General features: G+C 54.0%; 1 protein-coding gene and 1 long non-coding RNA gene across 6 annotated transcripts in view; both read left to right on the forward strand.

Annotated features, from left to right (window-relative positions):
- Positions 1–8,077, forward strand: part of ARID3B (AT-rich interaction domain 3B) — a 126,951-nt gene extending 118,874 nt beyond the window's left edge. For 2 of the 4 annotated variants that reach the window (XM_066342732.1, XM_066342729.1), the window contains exons 5-9: positions 487–670; positions 2,192–2,448; positions 2,577–2,828; positions 3,760–3,858; positions 5,703–8,077. In XM_066342732.1, the coding sequence (XP_066198829.1) occupies positions 487–670; positions 2,192–2,448; positions 2,577–2,828; positions 3,760–3,858; positions 5,703–5,869 (959 nt within the window). In that variant the 3' untranslated portion in view covers positions 5,870–8,077. Of the gene's footprint in view, positions 1–486; positions 671–2,191; positions 2,449–2,576; positions 2,829–3,759; positions 3,859–4,975; positions 5,009–5,702 lie in introns of all 4 variants that reach the window. The other 2 variants (XM_066342731.1, XM_066342730.1) reach the window with 2 other exon arrangements.
- Positions 8,078–12,014: 3,937 nt separating this feature from the next.
- Positions 12,015–20,916, forward strand: LOC136376593 (uncharacterized). 2 transcript variants are annotated; one of them, XR_010746206.1, is made up of 4 exons: positions 12,015–12,219; positions 12,635–12,786; positions 13,291–13,407; positions 19,908–20,916. It is a non-coding gene; the product is annotated as an uncharacterized lncRNA (long non-coding RNA). The 2 variants fall into 2 exon arrangements; XR_010746207.1 differs by lacking the exon at positions 12,635–12,786.
- The last annotated feature ends 2 nt before the right edge of the window (positions 20,917–20,918 follow it).

Genomic DNA, 20,918 nt, shown 5'->3' on the forward strand with positions numbered 1-20,918 from the left:
AAGGGACCCAGAGAGGCTACGTGTTTTACCCAGGACCGTAGCCTGCGAGAGGGACCCATCCTTTTGTTTTCCCAAGAGGAATGGCAGCTAGTCTCAGAGCTTCCAGGCTCTGGGAGTTTGAGTTACATTGTACTTCTTCTTTTTTTTTTTTTTTAATTAAAAAAATTTTTTAAATTTATTTATTCATTTTTAGAGAGGAGAGGGAGAGACAGAGAGAGAGAGAGAGGAGAGATAGAGAGAGAGAAGGGGGGAGGAGCTGGAAGCATCCACTCCCATATGTGCCTTAACCAGGCAAGCCCAGGGTTTCGAACTGGTGACCTCAGCATTTCCAGGTCGACGCTTTATCCACTGCGCCACCACAGGTCAGTCCTACATTGTACTTCTAAGCAGATGCATGAACGTATGTCCAACCCACCAAAAGCTGGGCATACCCAGATTCTGCCTGAGGATGATGCACTCTTTGTTTCTCTCTTTGGACAATTGCAGGGACGCCCATCAACCGAATTCCTATCATGGCCAAGCAGATCCTGGACCTGTACCTGCTGTACAAGCTGGTGACAGAGAAGGGGGGTCTGGTGGAGATCATCAACAAAAAGATCTGGAGGGAGATCACCAAAGGCCTGAACCTACCCACGTCCATCACCAGCGCTGCCTTCACCCTGAGGACCCAGTGAGTGGCCAGGGGACCCTGTAGGAGAAAGGCCAAGACTGGAGAAGGGGGGTGTTTTCACTCAGAGGAGAGGAGGGAGGAAAATTCCACTGTACAGTGAGCACAAGGAGTGGGCTTCCTGGGACAGCCAGGAGCCTTCTGAGATGAACCCTCACTAGACCAAAGCCATGATGAGAGTAGCATTTTCGGGGTGGCCTGTGAGCTGCTGCTGCACCATTCTGTGGCCCTCAAATTTCACCACTCCTAGAAAGTGGGTGCCAGTCCCATTTCCCAGATCACTGAAGACAAGTCTCAGAGGTTAAATCATTGGGTGAAGGCCACACCAGCTAGTAAGTGGTGGAGCTGCCATTCCCACTAGTGGCTCTGCCCTGAACTACACACACCCAGGACACTGTCTCCCACACCTGCACCTCCACCCCAACCTGGCCGTTCCTCCCAGATATTCCACTCGCCCAGCAGGATGGCACCTGGGAGAATGCAGGCAGTCGAGCCCCACTGGGGTTTGTGAGTGGTTTCTGTCACCACTGGAGTTCATTACAAGGGTGATGGAAGCAGTGAAACCAAGAGCAGCATGAAGCACAGCCAGTGGGGGTGCCCTTCTGTCCTGGCCCTCTGGGGGCTGTTCTGTGAAGAGTGTGGGATGGGCAGCTGGTGTCTCAGGTAGCACGTTGCGTCCTTATTTAAAATTTGGAAGGGGTTTATCAGTTGGAACTGTCCCAGCAGAAGGAGGGACAGAGCTGTGACCAGGATGGCAGTCCTTCGCTCAAGGCTCTTGGGCAGAGAAGTCCTTTTTGGGACATCTGGCACCAGTGGGAAGAATGCCCGTCTGACAGCCTGACCCTGGAGGTCAGGAGCAGACGGCTGTGTCACAGCAGGCCACTCTTTCCCAGGCACTGGAGAGGTGCCAGACGCCCTGGAAGCAGTAGCAGAGCTGTCCCTTCCTTCCCTTAATGAGTGACGTGTCCACATGAGCAGCGCTCAGAATCAAGCAGCGCCTGACCAGGCAGTGGCGCAGTGGATAGAGCGTTGGACTGGGATGCAGAGGACCCAGGTTCAAGACCCCGAGGTCACCAGCTTGAGGGCGAGCTCATCTGGTTTGAGCAGAGCTCACCAGCTTGGACCCAAGGTCGCTGGCTTGAGCAAGGGGTTACTCAGTCTGCTGTAGCCCCACGGTCAAGGCACATATGAGAAAGCAATCAATGAACAACTAAGGTGTCGCAACGAAAAACTAATGATTGATGCTTCTCATCTCTCTCTGTTCCTGTCTGTTCCTGTCTGTCTGTTCTATCTATCCCTCTCTCTGACTCTGTCTCTGTAAAAAAAAAAAAAAAGAACCAAGCAGCAGTCAGAGGGGCCCGGGCAAGGGTAGTCAGCAGCCCGGATGGTCTCTTCTGCAGATACCCCGAGCTGCGGTCATCTGTCCCAGAGGCCTGCCTGCAGAGGCTGCTGCCACAGATTGAGCAACTGAAATGGGGTGGCCTCTGGGACCCTGTTTGGCTCACTCACCCTCCCTCTCCCCAGGTACATGAAATACCTCTATGCTTATGAGTGTGAGAAGAAAGCCCTGAGCTCCCCAGCCGAGCTCCAGGCAGCCATCGATGGCAACCGGCGGGAGGGCCGGAGGCCTGGCTACAGCTCCTCCCTCTTCCGCTACTCACCTGCTGCCACTGCTGCCACAGGGGCCCCTGCCCTCCTCTCTACACCCAAGATCCGCTTCCCCACCCTCGGGCTGGGCCCCAGCAGCCCTCGGCTAGCCCCAGCGGCTACTGTTAGGAAAGGTCTGCGAGGCTGGGGATTGGGGGGTGGGGGGGTTAGGGATGGGATAGGGGTGGAAGCCAAGTTTCTGTGTCTGGGACATGGGTGGGAGGTGGATTGTGGGTCAGTCTAGCTTCAGTGCCTTTGCCAGGTGATGGAGTCCCGGTAACAACAGTACCTTTGCCAAATCGCCTGGCTGTGCCCGTGACCTTGGCAGGCCAGCAGGCCGGCACTCGTATGGCAATGCTGGAGCAGCTGAGGGAGCGGTTGGAGTCAGGGGAGCCCGCCGAGAAGGCGTCAAGGCTGTCGGAGGAGGAGCAGCGCCTGGTGCAGCAGGCCTTCCAGCGCAACTTGTTCAGCATGGCACGGCAGCTGCCCATGAAGATACGGGTCAACGGCAGGGGTGAGTGCCCGAGCCACGTTCCATGTTCAGCAGCATAACTTACACCTTCTCCCTTCTCTTCCATGTTTTTCAGGTGCCTCACCATCATGCCCCTAGACTACATACTCCATGTTCCTTATTCCTCTCCCCCCATTCCTCCTTGCACACATTTCATTTGTTATTCCTACTCTGGGTGCTGTCTCAGAACAAACGTGAAATAACGTGTGGGGAAGAAATCAGTTGTGGAGGGCGCTGTGCCTGTTCCCAGGCGGCCCCCCCCCCACCTGCCCTGGGTGAGGAGCAGGAGGAGTCTGGAGGTGACGGCCCAGACAGCGGGCATCTGCTGCTCTGTGACCCAGTTGAGGCTAAGTGCTCCGGTCCTGCACAAGCCAAAGAGTAATGGAACAGGCCATTTACCTGGAGGAACTCTGGGCCTGTGCATGGTGAGCAGGCAGAGGTGAGCTGGCAGAGGCCCTGTGTGCCTACCTGCAGCCCTCCACAAGCCCCAGGGAACAGCATGTGCCAGGCAGGTAGACCTTCCCCTAGAGAACCTCTGAGCCTGGCATTGGGAGAATGGAAGCAAGTAAGGCCTCGGAGGCAGAGATTGGATTGTCCTGACTACAGGTCCCCAGCTGATGGGTGGTGGGTGCTCAGTGACATTTGACAAGTTGCCTAGAAAGCAAGAGCATGCTGCTGTGAGCACAGGGTGGCCCTTTGCCAGAGGTGGTCCCTTTTCTTCAAGCAGAGTGGCTCAGTGAAGAAGACAAGCAGTAGGACATTAACAAGCTGGGTCTCCTGCCAGACCTTGCACTCAGAAGGGTGTGTAGGTGCTTTCTAACCATGTAGCCTGCTGTGGCCAGACTGGCGCAGGGGGGCCATGGGAGAGCCTTGGGAAGGACAGCACTGGTGCTGGAAGGCTCGACCAGGCCTGCTCTCTCCCTTGTCTCAGCAGAAGACAGATCAGAGGCCTCAGCAGCAGCGCTGAACCTGACCACAGGCAGCATCGGGAGCATCAACATGTCTGTGGACATTGATGGCACCACCTATGCAGGTGAGTCCTGGGGATCTGAGGGAGGTCCACTGATGACCCCTCTTGTCACCCTCCTGTCTGCACACCTCCCTGGGTCTGGCTTCCTTGTAGGTAGTTTCAGGGTTTCACAGGTAACGCCGTTCTGGGCTGGTGTAGGCTGAGGATTACTAACATGAGAACTGGTCCTCTTCCACCTTTGACAGAACAGTAGGTACCCTACAGCTAACCCCTTTTGGACCAGTAGTTCACTTGCTAATTGAAAATCATTTGTCCCTGGCCAGCTGGCTCAGTGGATAGAACGTCAGCGTCAGCCTAGCGTATGGATATCCCAGGTTCAGTCTTCGGTTAGGGCACACAGGAGAGGCGACCATTTCCTTCTCTTCCCCTCCCTTTCCTCCTTCTCTCCCTCTTCCCCTTCTGTAGCCAGGGGCTCAGTTGTTTCAACTGTCAGCCCCAGACGGGGGTTGCTGGGTGGATCCTGGTTGGGCACATGCAGGATCTGTCTGTCTCTCCCCTGTCACTTAAAAAAAAAAAAGTTGCCTGACCCAGGCAGTGGCACAGTGGCTAGAGCGTCGGACTGGGATGCCAAGGACCCAGGTTCGAGACCCTGAGGTCGCCAGCTTGAGCGCAAGCTCATCTGGTTTGAGCAAAAACTCACCAGCTTGGACCCAAGGTCGCTGGCTCGAGCAAGGGGTTACTCGGTCTGCTGAAGGCCCGCGGTCAAGGCACATATGAGAAAGCAATGAATGAACAACTAAGGTGTTGCAATATGCAATGAAAAACTAATAATTGATGCTTCTCATCTCTCCATTCCTGTCCGTCTGTCCCTGTCTATCCCTCTCTCTGACTCTCTCTGTCTCTGTTAAAAAAAAAAAAAAAGTCATTTAATATAAAGAATCATAATCAGTTCCATGTCCGTGCCTTAAACATTGCATTGTAAGTGACTGTCCTGCCGAGTCCACCATTACAATCTTCAGATGCACAGCCTTCTTTTCTTGTACAGCTGTTCTCTTTCTGCACCTGTCATTCCTTTCTTTTAAAATGGCTCAAGGACAGGCACAGACACAGGGCTCTGGATACAGCGGGGTCGTCCTGTATGTTTGACACTTCCCATCACTTACAGTTGTCTCTTTCTCAGTCTGATTAGGTGGCAGCAGTGGTCGGGCGTTTGGTGAGTTTAGCAGCTTTACCAAGTCTCCCTGAAACAGTCAGCTGAGTTTTCATTGCAGCAGTCCTCTTCCCACTCCCATTTCATCAGAGGGTGGGGGCGTGCCTCTGGCCCTTTGAATGCTGCAGTGCCGGGCTGAGGCCCCATGCTCCAGATCTCCACTGGAAAGTGCACTGCAGGCATCAGCGTCAGGGCCAGGGCAGGGACAGAGATCCAGGAAGCAGCCTGCATAGGCAGCAAGGCCAGGCTGCTCGCCAGTTACTGCATAGTTGTGCTCAGGGGCCACATGCAGAGGCCTCTGCCTGTTGGAGACGGGGGCCCTCGAGGGATCAGTGAGCCAGTGGATGGGGCCTGGATACTCTGCATTCTGATGGTACTGAGGGTTTGGAGGTGTGGGGCTAGGAATGGCCCATGGAGAAAGCAGGGAAGGGGGTTAGGGGGTCTGATCTCCACACCCTTTGTCCTCTGTCAAGAGAGAGGAGGAGATGACGCCTCCTCCTCTCTCAGAAATGGGAGCACTCAGGAGAGAGCAGAAGCTTAAAAGCACTGGAAGCAGGACAGAGCTTGGGACTTCTGTCAGCACCCGACACAGGGTCCAGAGTGCAGCCTTGCGCAGTTTAGGCAACAAATCAGTCAGCGGAGGTGAATGGAGCCCCACTCCTCTTTGCACCTGCTCACAGTTGTCCTCCTTGCACAGGTGTGTTGTTTGCCCAGAAGCCCGTGGTCCACCTCCTCGCTGGGTCTGCGTCCCAGAGTGCCAGCAGCAGTGCCAGCAGCAGCAGCAGCAGCTCCCACTGTTCGCCCAGTCCTACCTCATCCCGGGGCACCCCCAGTGCAGAGCCCTCCACTAGCTGGTCCCTCTGAGGGGCAGGACCCAGCTCCCACTCCCTGCTGTCCTGTCTGGAGTGGGGGAAGTTGATGCGCAAAAGTTACCTCATCTCACGAATCCCACATCAGATACCATTTGGCCAGATGTTGCAAGTTTGGACATGTCCGCCTGTCCAGTCTCCGTTCAGGTCCTGCTGTACTCTGGGGACAGGGAGAGGCTGGAGGGGCATGATAGGGCAAGTGTTGTCCAATCAGGGATTGTCCTGGAGAATGGGTGGGGATCCCCAGGCCACCCCCCCCCCCATCCTGGGCACAGTGTATTGACAATCTATAAGCCAACACGGGGCTGGAGGCCCTCCATATCCCTTCCCTTTAATTTATTTCCCTTCCCCTGTCTTCCACTGTGACCCCAGCATCACTGGTCACTTCCCCTGCTCAGTGCCCCAGTCTAACTCTCATGTGGGTCTCCTGGGAGCCAAGAGCATGCCTTTGTACTCTTCCCTACTGGGCCTGAGATGGGGTCTTCTCTGCCTCCCGTGTGGGTCCCTGTGGTGAGGGTCCCTCAGTTCAAGACTGGAAGTGGTTTTCAGGGCCCCTTGTTCTTGTAATGGTCCGAAGAAAGGGCCTATGAGGGTGGTTGTCAGGGCCCTGGTCTGAGGGACATCTACTGGGGGAGAGACAGGGCCTCACGGGGCTGCCCAGGCTGCCCTAGCACCCACTTCACACTGACCCTCTTCTGACCCTCTCAGATCTCACAGTGCCCACTTACCCTTATTGGCCAGCCCTCCCAAGAGCAGCCCACTTGTCCCTCAGCCCCCTTTTGATGGGGTCATCTCAGCCCCAACATCCCCAAGCCTGTCAACATCAGGTTCATTGAAATACCTCAGATTCATAATTGTTGATGTTCGACTCTTCAGGAAGTATTTGCATCTCTGAAATCTTTTTTATATGTGTTTTGCTGACTTTTGTTCTATTTTAAAATTTTTATTGTTATAGCACCAAAGAAATGAAAGTAAATCGCCCCAAAGCCAAACAAATGATTTGGTACCGCAGCCCCTTGGCCCCTCCCTGCAGCTTGGGGAGGAGGTGGGAGGCACGCGGGAGAGATGACTCAGGGATCTTGGCGCAGGAGGCAGGACAGAAGCCTGGTTCGCCCAGGTTGGGTCCTGAAACCTCACCGCTTCCGAGGGTGGTCCTCAACCTATCTTCTGCCAGGGCAGAGCTAGCTCCAATCCTACCACCTGCTTCACTCCACATTGCCACCTAGGGTGGGCAGCCCAGGGGCCTTGCAGAGGCTGAGATGCTGAGAGCTCTGTTTCCTCTTTGCCCTGGGGGAGCAGCTGCTCCTGTGGTGTAGGGAAGAGCCCACTCTCAACAAGGCTCACCTTGAAATTGTTGAGCCTGGCTGTGTTCAGTTGACACCACCCACTGTGACATTGCTGGGTCATGGTGGAAGCCCATGCCAGCTTGAACCCACACCTGGCTAACGGTTTGCCCTGTCTTAGAAAAGAAAGGGAATTCTAGAGCTTGAGCACAAAACAGGTGCTTCCACCTGGTGAGCTGCTGCTCTGCTGGGCTACTCTTTCCCTCCACCAGCTTTGCATGTGCACGCACACACACAGAGCCTTGCCCCAGGCTGACCCTCTTCTGGCTGTAAGCCTTCCCACCTTGCCTGCCAGGCTAGTGCTGGGTGTGGGCAGAGAAGGGCATCTGGTGCCAGAGAGGATCCCAGCTGGCTTGCGCTGGGCCCACTTGAAAGTGTCACAGACATTTTGCCAGTGTGTTTTTCTCAGGGGTTTGGTCACAAAGGATGGACTCTTCCCACTCAGAGGATGCTAGGACAGCACATTGTGTCTTTCTGGTTATTGGATTCTCTCCTTCAGGCAGCTTACCCAGCTTCCCCTTCTCAGTGAACCCTTGCTGACCTCAGGACAACAGCAGGGTCTTGGCTTGAAAGTCGGAGTGGGGGTGCCCCCAGGTGTCCCTAGGAACAGGGCCCTGGGCCGAGAGGAACCTCCCCTGAAAGTGCAGCCCCAAAGGCCCGCAGCAGGCAGCAGCTGGGGCGGCTCTGTGTGCTTGCCTCCCTTCCTGTGCTCTAACCAAGAAAAGGGAAATAGCACATGGGTAGGCCAAGCCGTGAGAGAATACCTCAGATGTCCTCTTGCAGCAAGTGTCTGTACGTTGTGGTTATTTTATCTTACGTGTTCTTGAATGTTTATATTTCAATAAACCTCTACCTCTTCACACAGGCGAGCGGGTGTCTTCAGTGCCACTTCCGTTGGGCAAGACCTGGAGAGGCGGAAGCCTTTAGAATGAAGGGGACTGAGTGACTTCTGCTCTGACCTGCCGGGTTATCCTGACCCTTTTTCCCCCTCACTGCTTACCCATCCTTTCCCCACAGCGCTAGCTCAGCCTATCTTCTGTGTCAGCAGGATTCCTCTGGTCTTGCCTGGTCACCAAAACTGACTGCAGTGGTATCGTATCAGTGTCCTGGTAGGCACAGGTCCAGGAGGCAGCCTCTGCTTAGCAAGCCTTTTACATTTTAAAAATATTTTTTATTTATTTATTTTAGAGAGGGGAGAAAGAGAGAGAGAAGAGAAGGGGGGAGGAGCAGGAAGCATCAACTCTCACATGTGCCTTGACCAGGCAAGCCCAAGGTTTCGAACTGGCAACCTCAGTGTTCCAGGTCAGTGCTTTATACACTGCACCAACACAGGTCAGGCAGCAAGACCTTTAGCTCCTGCTGGGTAAGTGATCCTAGTGCATGTGGAGTTCAAGATCTCATCTGGACGGCACACACACACTCTAGACCAGGGGTCCCCAAACTACGGGCCGCATGCGACCCCGAGTCCATTTATCCGGCCCCCGCCGCACTTCCAGAAGGAGCACTTCTTTCATTGGTGGTCAGTGAGAGGAGCATAGTTCCCATTGAAATACTGGTCAGTTTGTTGATTTAAATTTACTTGTTCTTTATTTTAAATGTTGTATTTGTTCCCGTTTTGTTTTTTTACTTTAAAATAAGATATGTGCAGTGTGCATAGGGATTTGTTCATAGTTTTTTTATAGACCGGCCCTCCAACAGTCTGAGGGACAGTGAACTGGCCTCCTGTGTAAAAAGTTTGGGGACCCCTGCTCTAGACAAAAGCCAATTCTTCAGAATACAGCACGAGTAAAACACTATCAAAGGGCCAATAGATACTGGGGCATCTCACTTGGGAATCTTTGGAAGGCTTCCCAGAGGTGGTGACATTTAAGCTTGGAAAGAGGAGATTTGCCAACTGGAGACTTGAGGAAGAGCATTATCAGCAGCAGAACTGATTCATAGGAAACGGTGGCATCAAGACCTGGTATTCAAGAGCTGGCTGGTCCTCGGGTGGGTGGGGTAAAGCGGCGGGGAAGTGAGGAAAAACGCAGCTGGGGCCAGGAAGGATCCTATGCTCAGGAATTGGGGCTCCATCCTCTGAGCATCAGGGCACTGCCGATGTGTTTTTAGGAAACTTCTAGAGAAGGGTGATCTGGAGCTGGGAGACATTCTGGGTGTGAACATCTGGTACTCGGCATAGAACAAGAGCACCAAGTGCTTTTCTCTGCCGTGATGCACATTTTGTGGACCCAACCTGGTTTTGGCAAAACTGAAATGGGCACAGGTCAAGCATTGGAAGGGTTTGTAACTCCTCTATCCCACACCATATACCCCACCTGTCTCAACCCTCTGGTTGCAAAGCGGGGATCCCATTCTCTGTCATTTTGAAGTGCAAGGATAGGAGGGTGATAGTGGGACAGTCTTGAGCCTCACTGATTTTTAAGTCTTGAAACAATAACTAACCCTTTGGCATTTTTTAACTACTGATAAGTGATGGTGTCACACATCACAACTTGCTGTGACACCCCTGGGTCCACTCCTGGGGATCCAGTGAGCCTGGTCTAGGGGAACCCTGAGATGAGGGGAAGCAGGGTAGAGACACCTTAGATGTGGACGGAATGCTGACAGAAGTGGCAGGTAAGGCTCCTGATAGTCTAGGGAGAGGAGGACACCATGCACACCAATCCTTTCAGTTCTTAGAAGATACAGGAGATGATCTCAAAGCTTTTGACAAAAGGGGTCATTTCTCAAACTAGAACCCCATGCCCCCCGCCAATAAAAAACAAAACACCCAGAACATCCCATAAAATAAAAAATTGATAGGAGATAGTTGCAACACAACTATCACGTATAGTAGCCAGAATGAATTATTTTTAATGCTTATTAAGAGCCAAAAGGCGGTGGCACAGAGCGTCAGCCTGGGACGCGGAAGACCCAGGTTCAAGACCCCGAGGTCGCCAGCTTGAGCGCAGGCTCATCTGGTTTCAGCAAGGCTCACCAACTTGAACCCAAGGTCGCTGGGTTGAGCAAGGGGTTACTCGGTCTGCTGTAGCCCCATGGTCAAGGCACATATGAGAAAGCAATCAATGAACAACTAAGGTGTTGCAAGGAAGGATTGATGCTTCTCATCTCTCTCCCTTCCTGTCTCTATCTGTCCCTGTCACAAAAAAAGAAAATGCCAAGAGGCCCTGGTTGGTTGGCTGAGCAGTAGAGTGTGGGTGGGGAGTGTGGAAGTCCCTGTTGGATTATTGGTTAGGGCACACAGAAGAAGCGACCATCCGGCTTCTTCACTCCTCCCCCTCCCTCTTCCCTCCGCCCCCATCCCCCTGCAGCCGGGGCTGGGATGGTTCCAACAAGGTGGCCTTGAGCCTTGAGTGCTGATGTCCGCTCCAAGGCCTTGCCTCAGGTACTGAAATAGCTTGGTTGCCAAGCAACAGAGCAGAAGCCACAGATGGGCAGAGCATCGGCCTGTAGAGGGCTTGCGGGCGGGGGGCGGGGGTACCGGGATCCTGGTCAGGGTGCATGCGGGAGTCTGTCTCTGCCTCCCCGCCTCTCACTTAAAAAGAAAAAAAGGCTAAAAGAAGGGTTGGGGAGAGAGGGGACAAAGTTATGAACGTGTTATACAGAAGAGGAAATACAGAGGGGCTGGACCTCACCAATAATCACTAAATACACGGAAAATCATTCCAGACCATTGGATCGCCACAAACTCGAATGTAAAATGCCAGCTCTTGACCAGGGTGGGGACCAATGGGGACTCAGACTTCTCAGAGTAAATTAGTCAAAGTAGTTTGGAAAACTTAGTGTTTTGGTTTTTTTTTAAGATTTTATTTATTTATTTATAGACAGAGGGATAGACAGGGACAGACAGGAACGTAGAGAGATAAGAAGCATCAATCATCAGTTTTTCTTTGTGGCACCTTAGTAGTTCATTGATTGCTTTCTCATATGTGCTTTGACCGCGGGCCTTCAGCAGGCGGAATAACCCGTTCCTAGAGCCAGCGACCTTGGGTCCAAGCTGGTGAGCTTTGCTCAAACCAGATGAGCCCGCGCTCAAGCTGGCGACCTTGGGGTCTCGAACCTGAGTCTTCCGCATCCCAGTCCGATGCTTTATCCACTGCGCCACGGCCTGGTCAGGTCTTAGCGTGAATTTATTAATGAGTGTGGCCCTCCACACGTTTAGGATCCGGGCCTGTTGTCCCCATGTTACAGGCGCGGACAGGGGCGCAGCCCGGCTTCCAGGCCCGTGGTCCGCGACGCCTAGCGCTCACTGCACAGGAGCCCCAACTGGAGGGCAGAAACGTGCGGTCAGGGGCAAGGCCGGGAGAGGTCCTTACGCAACCGCAGCAGCCTCCCTCTGCCGCTAGGGGCAGAGGTGACTCGGTGAGGCAAGAAGAAGGGAGCAGGCCCTGGCTGGTTGGCTCAGTGGTAAAGCGTCGGCCTGGCGTGCAGAAGTCCCAGGTTCGATTCCCGGCCAGGGCACACAGGAGAAGCGCCCATCTGCTTCTCCTCCCGCAGCGCTGGGGATGGCTCCTCGGCCTCCGCCCCAGGCGCTAGAGTGGCTCTGGTAGCAACAGAGCTACGCCCCGGAGGGGCAGAGCGTTGCCCCCTGGTGGGCGTGCCGGGTGGATCCCGGTCGGGTGCATGCAGGAGTCTGTCTGACTGTCTCTCCCCGTTTCCGGCTTCAGAAAAATACAGGGGGTAAAAAAAAAAAGAAAAAAAGAAGGGAGCAAGGGAGTGTTTGGTCGCGGCAGACCCGGCTCTGCCTCGCCGCTCACAACTACGCTCACAACTAGAGCTACCTGTAGCTCACCGCCCCACCGCGCGCCAGTAACGCCCACCTGATTGGCCGGGGTAGCCCACGTGCCGCGTTGCAACCAATGGGGCGAGGGCGGGGCGGGAGCCGGAGCGCAGCTGCGCCCCGCCCACCGGCGTGCGGCGTCTAAGTCCGGATGAAACCCGCACGCGGCTCTCTGTCCAGAAGAAACGGGTAGCTGGTGGCTTGGGCTTCTGGCCAGAGAAGGTTCGGAGTCACCATTGGAGGGTAGGGGAGAGGGACCAAACAAGGTAGCAGGACTGGGAAGCACGGGAACATCGCTGCGCTTGGAGGCAGGGAGGTACAGACCCGGGACAGCTGGGACACAGGACAGACCAAAAGGCCGAGGGGGGTGTGGCGGGCCTCTGTGGCCGGTCAGAGAGCAAGTGTGGAGGGGTCTTCCAGGAGAGGAGCGTCTGGTGTGCAGCCCGCTGGGCATGTTTCCCTGGCGAAGGACCCAATCATGCAGGAGAGGGATTTACTCTGGGACCCCAGGCTGTGTGGGGAGCCACGGACAGCGAGGGTGGGGCTGGCGTCTGGAAGGCTTCCGCACCCAGAGGCGTCGGGTCGATGACTATCCCAAAGGTCAAGTCAAGGTCAAGTCCATGTCTTCTCGGTGCAGGAGACCCCATCCCAGTCTTACTTGCTGGGAAATATTGGCTGCATCTGCTGTCCCCGGTATCCAGCGCCTTCAGCAGTTCCCACGTCGTATGTGTCCCGTCCCAAGCCCAGTGATCCCAGGAAGGGGCCTAGCGGCTCAGGTGGGCTCAACAGGTAGGGCACAAGACGGAAAGGATTCCAGAGAAGTCCTGTCCCTCCACCCTGCCATCAAGTTCCCCCTGTAGAACTCTGCTTCCGCTCAGGCTGTAAGGCTCTAGGGGCGTGGCAGAGTTCTGGAGTGGTTAGGAAACACACAGCAGGGTGGGGAGGAAGATTCAGAAAAAGAAAAATGTCATGTCCAGGTGACCTCCAGGGGGACGTCCACCCTAAGCCGGCCTTGCCGCTGGCTAGGAAAACAATCATGTCAACAAGCTCAGGGCAGGCAGTGTGAAATAAGAAAAAACGTCTGGGACAGGTTCGGAGGCCAGGGGTCTTAGCTGCTATTTTGCTGTGTGACCTAGGAAAGAAGATTCCCGTTTCTGGCTAGTTTTCCAGCCCGTAAAATGGGGACTGTAGGTGATCCGAGGCACAAGGGAATGAGAACTCATTCTGAAAAGTTCAAAGCCTTAATCACCCAACCATACGTTTTCCTGCCTCTTCTCTGTGTCTCCTCCAAAGGGAGAAGGCAAACCAGGAGGGATAGCAAGCTCCAGGCCCGGTCGTGCTCGCAGGAACACAGAACTGGTCTTCAAATGCCGCTCCCACCTGCCTCAAAGGGGAAAGAGGCGGAGCCTGGTGAGCATCTTTGTGAGGGAAGTGGGGTTTTTCCCACGTGCCCCCTCCGTCGTCACCATTCCACCAGCTCCTGTTCTGTCTTCTTCAGCTGCCGCTCTGGCCTCAACTTCTCAGCGTGGCTCTCTGCCATCTTGGGGGCAGGGCAGAGAGTCAGTGAGAAATTCCAGGGCCTAAGACCTCCCTGGCGGGCAGTGAGGGCTTGTGAGGGACTTGATGGACTGAGTCAGGGGAGGGGAGATAAGCTGCCACAGTGTACAACCAGAGACAGGCGCGAGGGTGTGCTGTGGGCCCCTCCTGGGTTTTCAGGCCTGGCAGAGGCACAGAGAAGGGTGGGGCTGGGCACCATCCGGGGTTGGCTCCCAAACTGCCAGCTGAGCCCCAGGTTCTCATCACATTCCCAGACTTTCTAGAGCTCAGCCTGTGTCTGGGCCAGTCTCTGCAGCCGTGTCAGGGTCCTGGGATTAAATGAGGGGAAAATTGAGATGCCGGGTGACACCTAACCCACCTGGCAAGAAGCGAACTGGGAGGCTGTTATGGTTTGAACTATGTCCCCCCCCCCAAAAAAAAGATACCTTTATGTTCTAACCCCCAGTGCCTTAGACTGAGACTTTATTTGAAGATTAGGGTCTTAACAGGGGTGATCAAGATAAAATGAGGTAATGGGGCTCCTAATCCAATATAACTGATGTTCTTATACAAAGGGGAAGTTTGGCCACAAAAACATGCACCCAGGGGGAGAACCTTGTGAACATGAAGGCAGAGATTGGGGGGATGCATCTACAAGCCAGAGAACGTCCAAGTCGACCAGTGACCACCAGAAGCTGGGGTAGGGGCAGGACGGATTCTCCCTCACAGCCTCAGAAGGAACCAATGTTGCCAACACCTTGATCTTAAGACTCTGTCTCCAGAACTATTTCTGTGTAAGGCACCCACTTTGTGGTAGTTGGTTGTAGAAGCTCTAGAAAATGAATGCAGAGGGTGTGGCAGCTCTCTGGCCCCAAAGGGATCCTGATTTAGAAGGGGACATTCACCTTGCAGCAGTCATGCCTGTGGCAGCGTGAGTTATGTAAAGTAGTAGGTGATGTTTCATGACTGCCTGCCTTGTGTCTGGGATGGCACTGAGCCTGTTACAAGCTCATTGAATTTCACCCTCACAGCCAGCTGATGGGGGAGGGAAACTGTTACTGTACTCATTTTTGTTTTTAACAGATGAGCCCCAGAGAGGTTGAGTAACTTGCCCAAGGTCACGCAGCTGGTATAATGTGGAGCCAAGATTTAAGCCCAGTATTCAGGCTCCTAATCCTATTGTGTGTGTGTGTTTTCCTTTTATAAACTTATTTTTCAATTACAGTTGACATATAGCAGGGGTCGGGAACCTATGGCTCGCGAGCCAGATGTGGCTTTTTTTTTAACTTTTTTTTTTTTTTTTTTGTATTTTTCTGAAGCTAGAAACCGGGAGAGACAGTCAGACAGACTCCCACATGCGCCCAACCGGGATCCACCCGGCACGCCCACCAGGGGGCGACGCTCTGCCCACCAGGGGGCGATGCTCTGCCCCTCCGGGGCGTTGCTCTGTCCCGACCAGAGCCACTCTAGTGCCTGGGGCAGAGGCCAAGGAGCCATCCCCAGCGCCCGGGCCATCTTTGCTCCAATGGAGCCTTGGCTGCGGGAGGGGAAGAGAGAGACAGAGAGGAAGGAGAGGGGGAGGGGTGGAGAAGCAGATGGGCGCTTCTCCTGTGTGCTCTTGGCCAGGAATCGAACCCGGGACTTCTGCATGCCAGGCCGACGCTCTACCACTGAGCCAACCGGCCAGGGCCAAAATCTTTTTCTTTTATTTATTCATTTTAGAGAGGAGAGAGAGAGAGAGAAGGAGGGAGGAGCAGGAAGCATCAACTCCCATATGTGCCTTGACCAGGCAAGCCCAGGGTTTCGAACTGGCAACCTCTGTTCCAGGTCGATGCCTTATCCACTGCGCCACCACAGGTCAGGCCAGATGTGGCTCTTTTGATGGCTGCATCTGGCTCGCAAATCTTTAATAAAAAAAATAATAAAGTTAAAAATATAAAACATTATCATGTATTACAATCCATTCATTTCCTACCGCTCATGTTCATGGTTGCGGGTGGCTGGAGCCAATCACAGCTGTCCTCTGGGACAACACCACATTTTTATTGGATAATGCATAATGTACACGGGTCGTTGTATGGCTCTCACGGAATTACATTTTAAAATATGTGGCGTTCATGGCTCTCTTAGCCAAAAAGTTTCCTGACCCCTGACATATAGTATTATATTAGTTTTTGGTGTACAGCATAGAGATTAGACATTTATGTACCTTATGAAGTGATCTCCCTGGTAAGTCTAGTCTCCACCTGGCAAGAAACATAGTTATTACGGTATTATTGACTATATTCACTATGCTGTACTTTACATCCCTGTGACCATTTACATAAGGGGCAGTTTGTACTTCTTACTTCCTTTACCTTTTTTACTCAGTCCCCCAGACCCCTTCCTGGAGCCCACAGTCTGAACCACTAATTTGAGGACAGTGAAGACCATAGAATCCTGGGAATGATGAGGAAGACAGACTAAGGTAGAGGTTCAGACAGAGTTAGGGTGGAAGGAGCCTGGGGATGGGACTGGAGGCAGAGCATGCCAGAGGCTCTGGGAGCCCCCCGCCTCACCTCCCACCAGCCAGATGTTGATGTAGCATCCAAACCCCATCCAGCTGCTGTCCCATCTCTGAGCTCCGCTCCCTGCTGTGAGTGTAGCCCATCAGCTGCACCCCGTTGGACACCTGCCCATGACCCAGGCTCAAGTTCTAGGTCACTGTCTCTGGACAGGCCCAGGGCCTGGAAGCAAACACTCACAGAATATGAGTCCTGCATGGGCCTCCCCAGGGATGAGAGAAATGACATGGGTAATTCCTAAGGGGCAATAGGCTGGAAGGCCCTAGAGTTGGGGCCCAAGTTGTTGATTTTGGTTGTTGTTTGCATGGGTACCAACTGCCTCCAGGAGTTTGAATGCCTAGAGGACCCAGCCGTAGGTCACTGTGTACCTGCCTTCTCACCGACATTGTTCACTGCAGGCCTCTGACCTGACTAGTGTGCACAGCCTATAAAGAACAGAAACCGCCTGACCAGGCGGTGGCGCAGTGGATAGAGCATCGGACTGGGATGCAGAAGACCCAGGTTCAAGACCCCGAGGTCGCCAGATTGAGTGCGGGCTCATCTGGTTTGAGCAAAAGCTCACCAGCTTGAGCCCAAGGTCGCTGGCTCAAGCAAGGGGTTACTCGATCTGCTGAAGGCCCACGGTCAAGGCACATATGAGAAAGCAATCAATGAACAACTCAGGTGTTGCAATGCACAACGAAAAACTAATTGCTTCTCATCTCTTCGTTCCTGTCTGCCTATCCCTGTCTATCCCTCTCTCTGACTCTCTCTCTCTCTCTCTCTCTCTCTGTAAAAAAATAAAAATTAAAAAGAACAGAAACCCTCCAGATCCCTAGGAGACAACCTCCTATCCTGAAGTGTCTGATTTGAGAAACAGATAAAAACAGATTTTGTTTCTGTACAAATGTGTAGTTGCAGGCTTCCTTGAGGGGCTAACAGCCTTCTCCAAGGCCCCAGTTTGACCCTGATGTCACCTTTTGTGAGACCCAAGGTCAGCTATACACTGCTGCTGAGACCTCCCCCTTCCCTTCCAGCCAGATCAACAGATTGGTTCCCTCAGGGGGTTCTGGTGGCAGAGCACCATCCCATCCTGGCTCCCTATAACTACATCCCCGTGACTCCAAGCCATCTCCTTGATGTCTGTGTCTGTACCTCTGGGTGTCAGATGGTGCATCCTGGTGTGTGTGTCCATGTGTCTGCCTTACAAACGTATATTTGCCCAGGAGACTAGGAGAGGACACTTGCCAGGAGAGGCAGGCACCAAGATGGAATTCAAGTTAGGTGGGTAGGGCCTAGGACACCCAAACCCTTGCTCTGGCCTCTGTCCCACATTTCACAGTAACACCCTCACCCACTCTAATTCTCATTTGGTTCAAGGACTATTTACATCTCACCTCCATGACTGCCCTCTCTGTGCCTTTGCACATGCTCTTAACTGGGTAAAATGCCGTTTGTGCCTTCACTCTTAGAAGATGCTCCTGTTCATCATTAAGGTTCAGAGGCCCAGAAACCATCAATGTGGGGAGGACCTTCCTGTCGCCCCTCATACTGCCTCTCCCCTCATCAGGCACATTAAATTGTACTTGCTAGCTCAATGATTGTGTGGCCCCAAACCATAAGCTTGGGATAAAGTGTGGCCTGACCTGTTGTATGCACAGAAGAGGGCCAGCCTAGTAGATGCTCAGTGAATAAATGATGGAGCATATGAGGAAGAGGCAAAGGGGGGAAACTAGTTGGCTTGCATTAGAAAAGACAGGGTAATGGGGAAGGCAATGAGGAGGGGGGGCTGTAGGGAGAGAGGGGGAATAGGAGCACCCACCTGGGGAAGCCAAGCTTGTTTCTGGAGTCAGCAGTTCCTCCTCTTTAAATTTCAAGCAACTGCCACCTGGTGCTAGTCACCTCTCCCATCTGCCCTCCAGTATTCAGCCACCTTCTCATGAAACTCCTGAGTGCATGGGTACCTTCTGTGAGCCTGCTAGAAGGAATGGAGCAGTCTGGACACAACATGGACCCTAGGTTGCCCTGCCTCATTTCCAATGATTTATTTTCAAGTTGTATGGATGTCCTCACTATGGCTTGTTGGTTGGGATGGGGACTGGGCAGAGATGCTTCTTTCATGGCTCCATGCACAGAGAATGCTCTGTCCTGGGCACTTCCACTCCATAGTATCTTGACACAAGCCCGGTAGCTAAGATTATTTCACATCCCCCCTGGACCAGCAGGAGGGGCTCAGCCATATGTAGTGGAGATTTCTCACATGTTCCTGATCATAAAAAGCTAAACTGTGGCAACTGGTGCTGCTAATACCAAGGGAAGGGATTTGGGGACAGTGGCCAGCCCACCTCATGCCTGCAGGGCCACCTCATCCAGTGTGAGAGCAGGACACCCACCTCAGCCTAGTTTGGACACTCTGAGGGGTGGGCCCGAGCAGCCACTTAGCAGGCCTCCTGACTAGGGGCCACCCATAGCACTGCTAGCGGCACCCACTTCTCCCTTGGCAGCCGGGTGCACTGCCTCCAAGGCCTGCATGTGTCCCTGCAACCCCATCTGCTCTCCCCCACCAGGGCTATGGGGCTCACCTTCCTGGAATCTCTGCTCAAGCTATCCTTTACCTAGGCAGTCCCCTCTTCTCAGAGCCCCTGATCTACTCATTCTCTGGGATTCAGTCCTTCCAGGAGGCCTTCTCTGACCACCCTAGCACACCGAGGCTTCCCCAAAATTCATGCTTCAAGTCTGAACCAAATGATTTAAGGTCGAACAGTATACCTAGCTGCACGTCACCAGAGGGCGCTGTTTTCAGTGGACTACAATGTGAATGATGCTTGCTGGAGCTGTGCAGTGTGGAAGCCCTGCTCCAATCGGTCCCTCCTGGTCATTCTTTACCATGGTGTCCTGGGCACTCCCACTCCATAGTATCCTAGAGCCCCTCACACAACTTCGGAAATCCCTAAGGACAGGGCCCAGGCTCCTCTGCTTTTCTACCCCTGGCACAGGTGGGCACAGCCGGGCTCAGTTGGTGCCCTGGGTTTCCTGGGGGGCTGACCCTGCCAGCTGCTTGACCCACCTGGGTGAGCATCAGCAGCTGCTCCTGCAGGAAGGGGTCTCAGCTACCCCCATGAAGGCTCTCCTGTTCCCATCCCAGCTGTGCTCCTGGCCCTGCAGGCCTGGCACCAGCACCTCCTGCAGCTACACTCAATCCAGGGGTCTCCTCCCAGCCTTTCTTGTAGGTGTGAGTTCTTTTAGGAATAAAGACACAAAAGAATAAAAGCTCTAATGGTAGAATCTCAGGCACAACAGCTGTACAGTAGTAGATGTTGGTGAGGGAGCTTGGAGATAGATCGCTCCTATTCTACTTCAGGAAAAGAGCTGCTTTGTTAGTAGGAGGCAAGGACTCCTGGGTTCCCGATGGTACAAAAATAAAACACGGCTTACCTCTCAGAACCTAGCGCCTGGGGCAAGGCTGGGGACAGGAGCCTCTAGGAGTGCCTCTGCCCTCAGCTACGGACCGGTCCAGGCTTCCAGGAGCCATGGAAACCATGGCAACACGAAGCGGTGGGAGGTGGTGACACCACAGAATCCTCCCACCTCGTCTGAGTGGTTGAAACCCTGAGATAAAACTCCAGTGGTGTGGCTGCGGCCTCAGGCCAAAGATTGGGTACAGACAAGAATCTAGGGGTGGAGGCCCTGGCCGGTTGGCTCAGTGGTAGAGCGTCGGCCTGGCGTGCAGGAGTCCCGGGTTCGATTCCCACCCAGGGCACACAGGAGAAGCGCCCATCTGCTTCTCCACCCCTCCCCCTCTCCTTCCTCTCTGTCTCTCTCTTCCCGCAGCCAAGGCTTCATAGGAGCAAAGATGGCCCGGGTGCTGAGGATGGTTCTGTGGCCTCTGCCTCAGGCACTAGAATGGCTCTGGATGCAACAGAGCAACGCCCCAGATGGGAAGAGCATCACCCCCTGGTGGGCGTGCCGGTTGGATCCCCGTTGGACGCATGCGGGAGTCTGACTGCCTCCCCGTTTCCAGCTTTGAAAAATGCAAAAATAAAGAAATAAAAATCTAGGGGTGGGACATCTGGGCTCCGTCATCCACTACGCACTTAGAGAGGCTCCGGAATCTCTATTCTGGGGGTGGGGGTGGGGGACATGCAACTGGTTGGCAGGGGAGTAGCAGATGCCTTAACGCATCCCGTTTTTGTTATTTCTTTTGTTTTTCTGACACAACCTTTTTGCTAACTATAAACAGAACCTTTATTGCTAAATATAAATTGCCTGCCAGGGAAGCCTGGGCTAGCGGCCCCTCCCCAGGAGTCCTGGGGGAGGGCTGGGGGTGGTGGCGGTTCATCGACTTGCGCTGCCCCACCCACAAGTGAGGACAGGCCTGGGGATGAGCTTGGCCGGCACCCCTAGCATCCCGTTTTCACTTCGGTTGTTTACCTCGGGTGTAAATAGTGGAGCTAACAAAGATTTGGGCATCCCCTCAAGCCACGCCGTCGAACCCCAGTTTAAGAAAGAGCCAGAGACCTAGGACTAGAGGGACCTCGCTACCCCTGGGCGGGGACAGGGAGACTGAGCCTCGGAAAGGGGTGTACCCAGCCGCTATTGGGACGGGGCGTGGTGTGGGCGGAGCCGGAGAAACCCCCTGTACCCCAGCGGCGCGGTACCTCTCAAGCGTGGCGTGGGACAATTAGGGGGCCCTCCCGTCCGCTTGGCTGAACGACGCCAGCGAGAGTCACGGGGCGTGCATGCTCACGGACCGCGAGGTCTCGCCAAGGGCCCGACCTCGGGTGTTTTCTTCCGAAAAGTGGGGCAATGTGAAACCACCCGACCAAGCGCAGGGCAGTGGGG

The sequence above is a fragment of the Saccopteryx leptura genome, chromosome 6 (genome assembly GCF_036850995.1).
Source record: "Saccopteryx leptura isolate mSacLep1 chromosome 6, mSacLep1_pri_phased_curated, whole genome shotgun sequence".
NCBI lineage: Eukaryota > Metazoa > Chordata > Mammalia > Chiroptera > Emballonuridae > Saccopteryx > Saccopteryx leptura.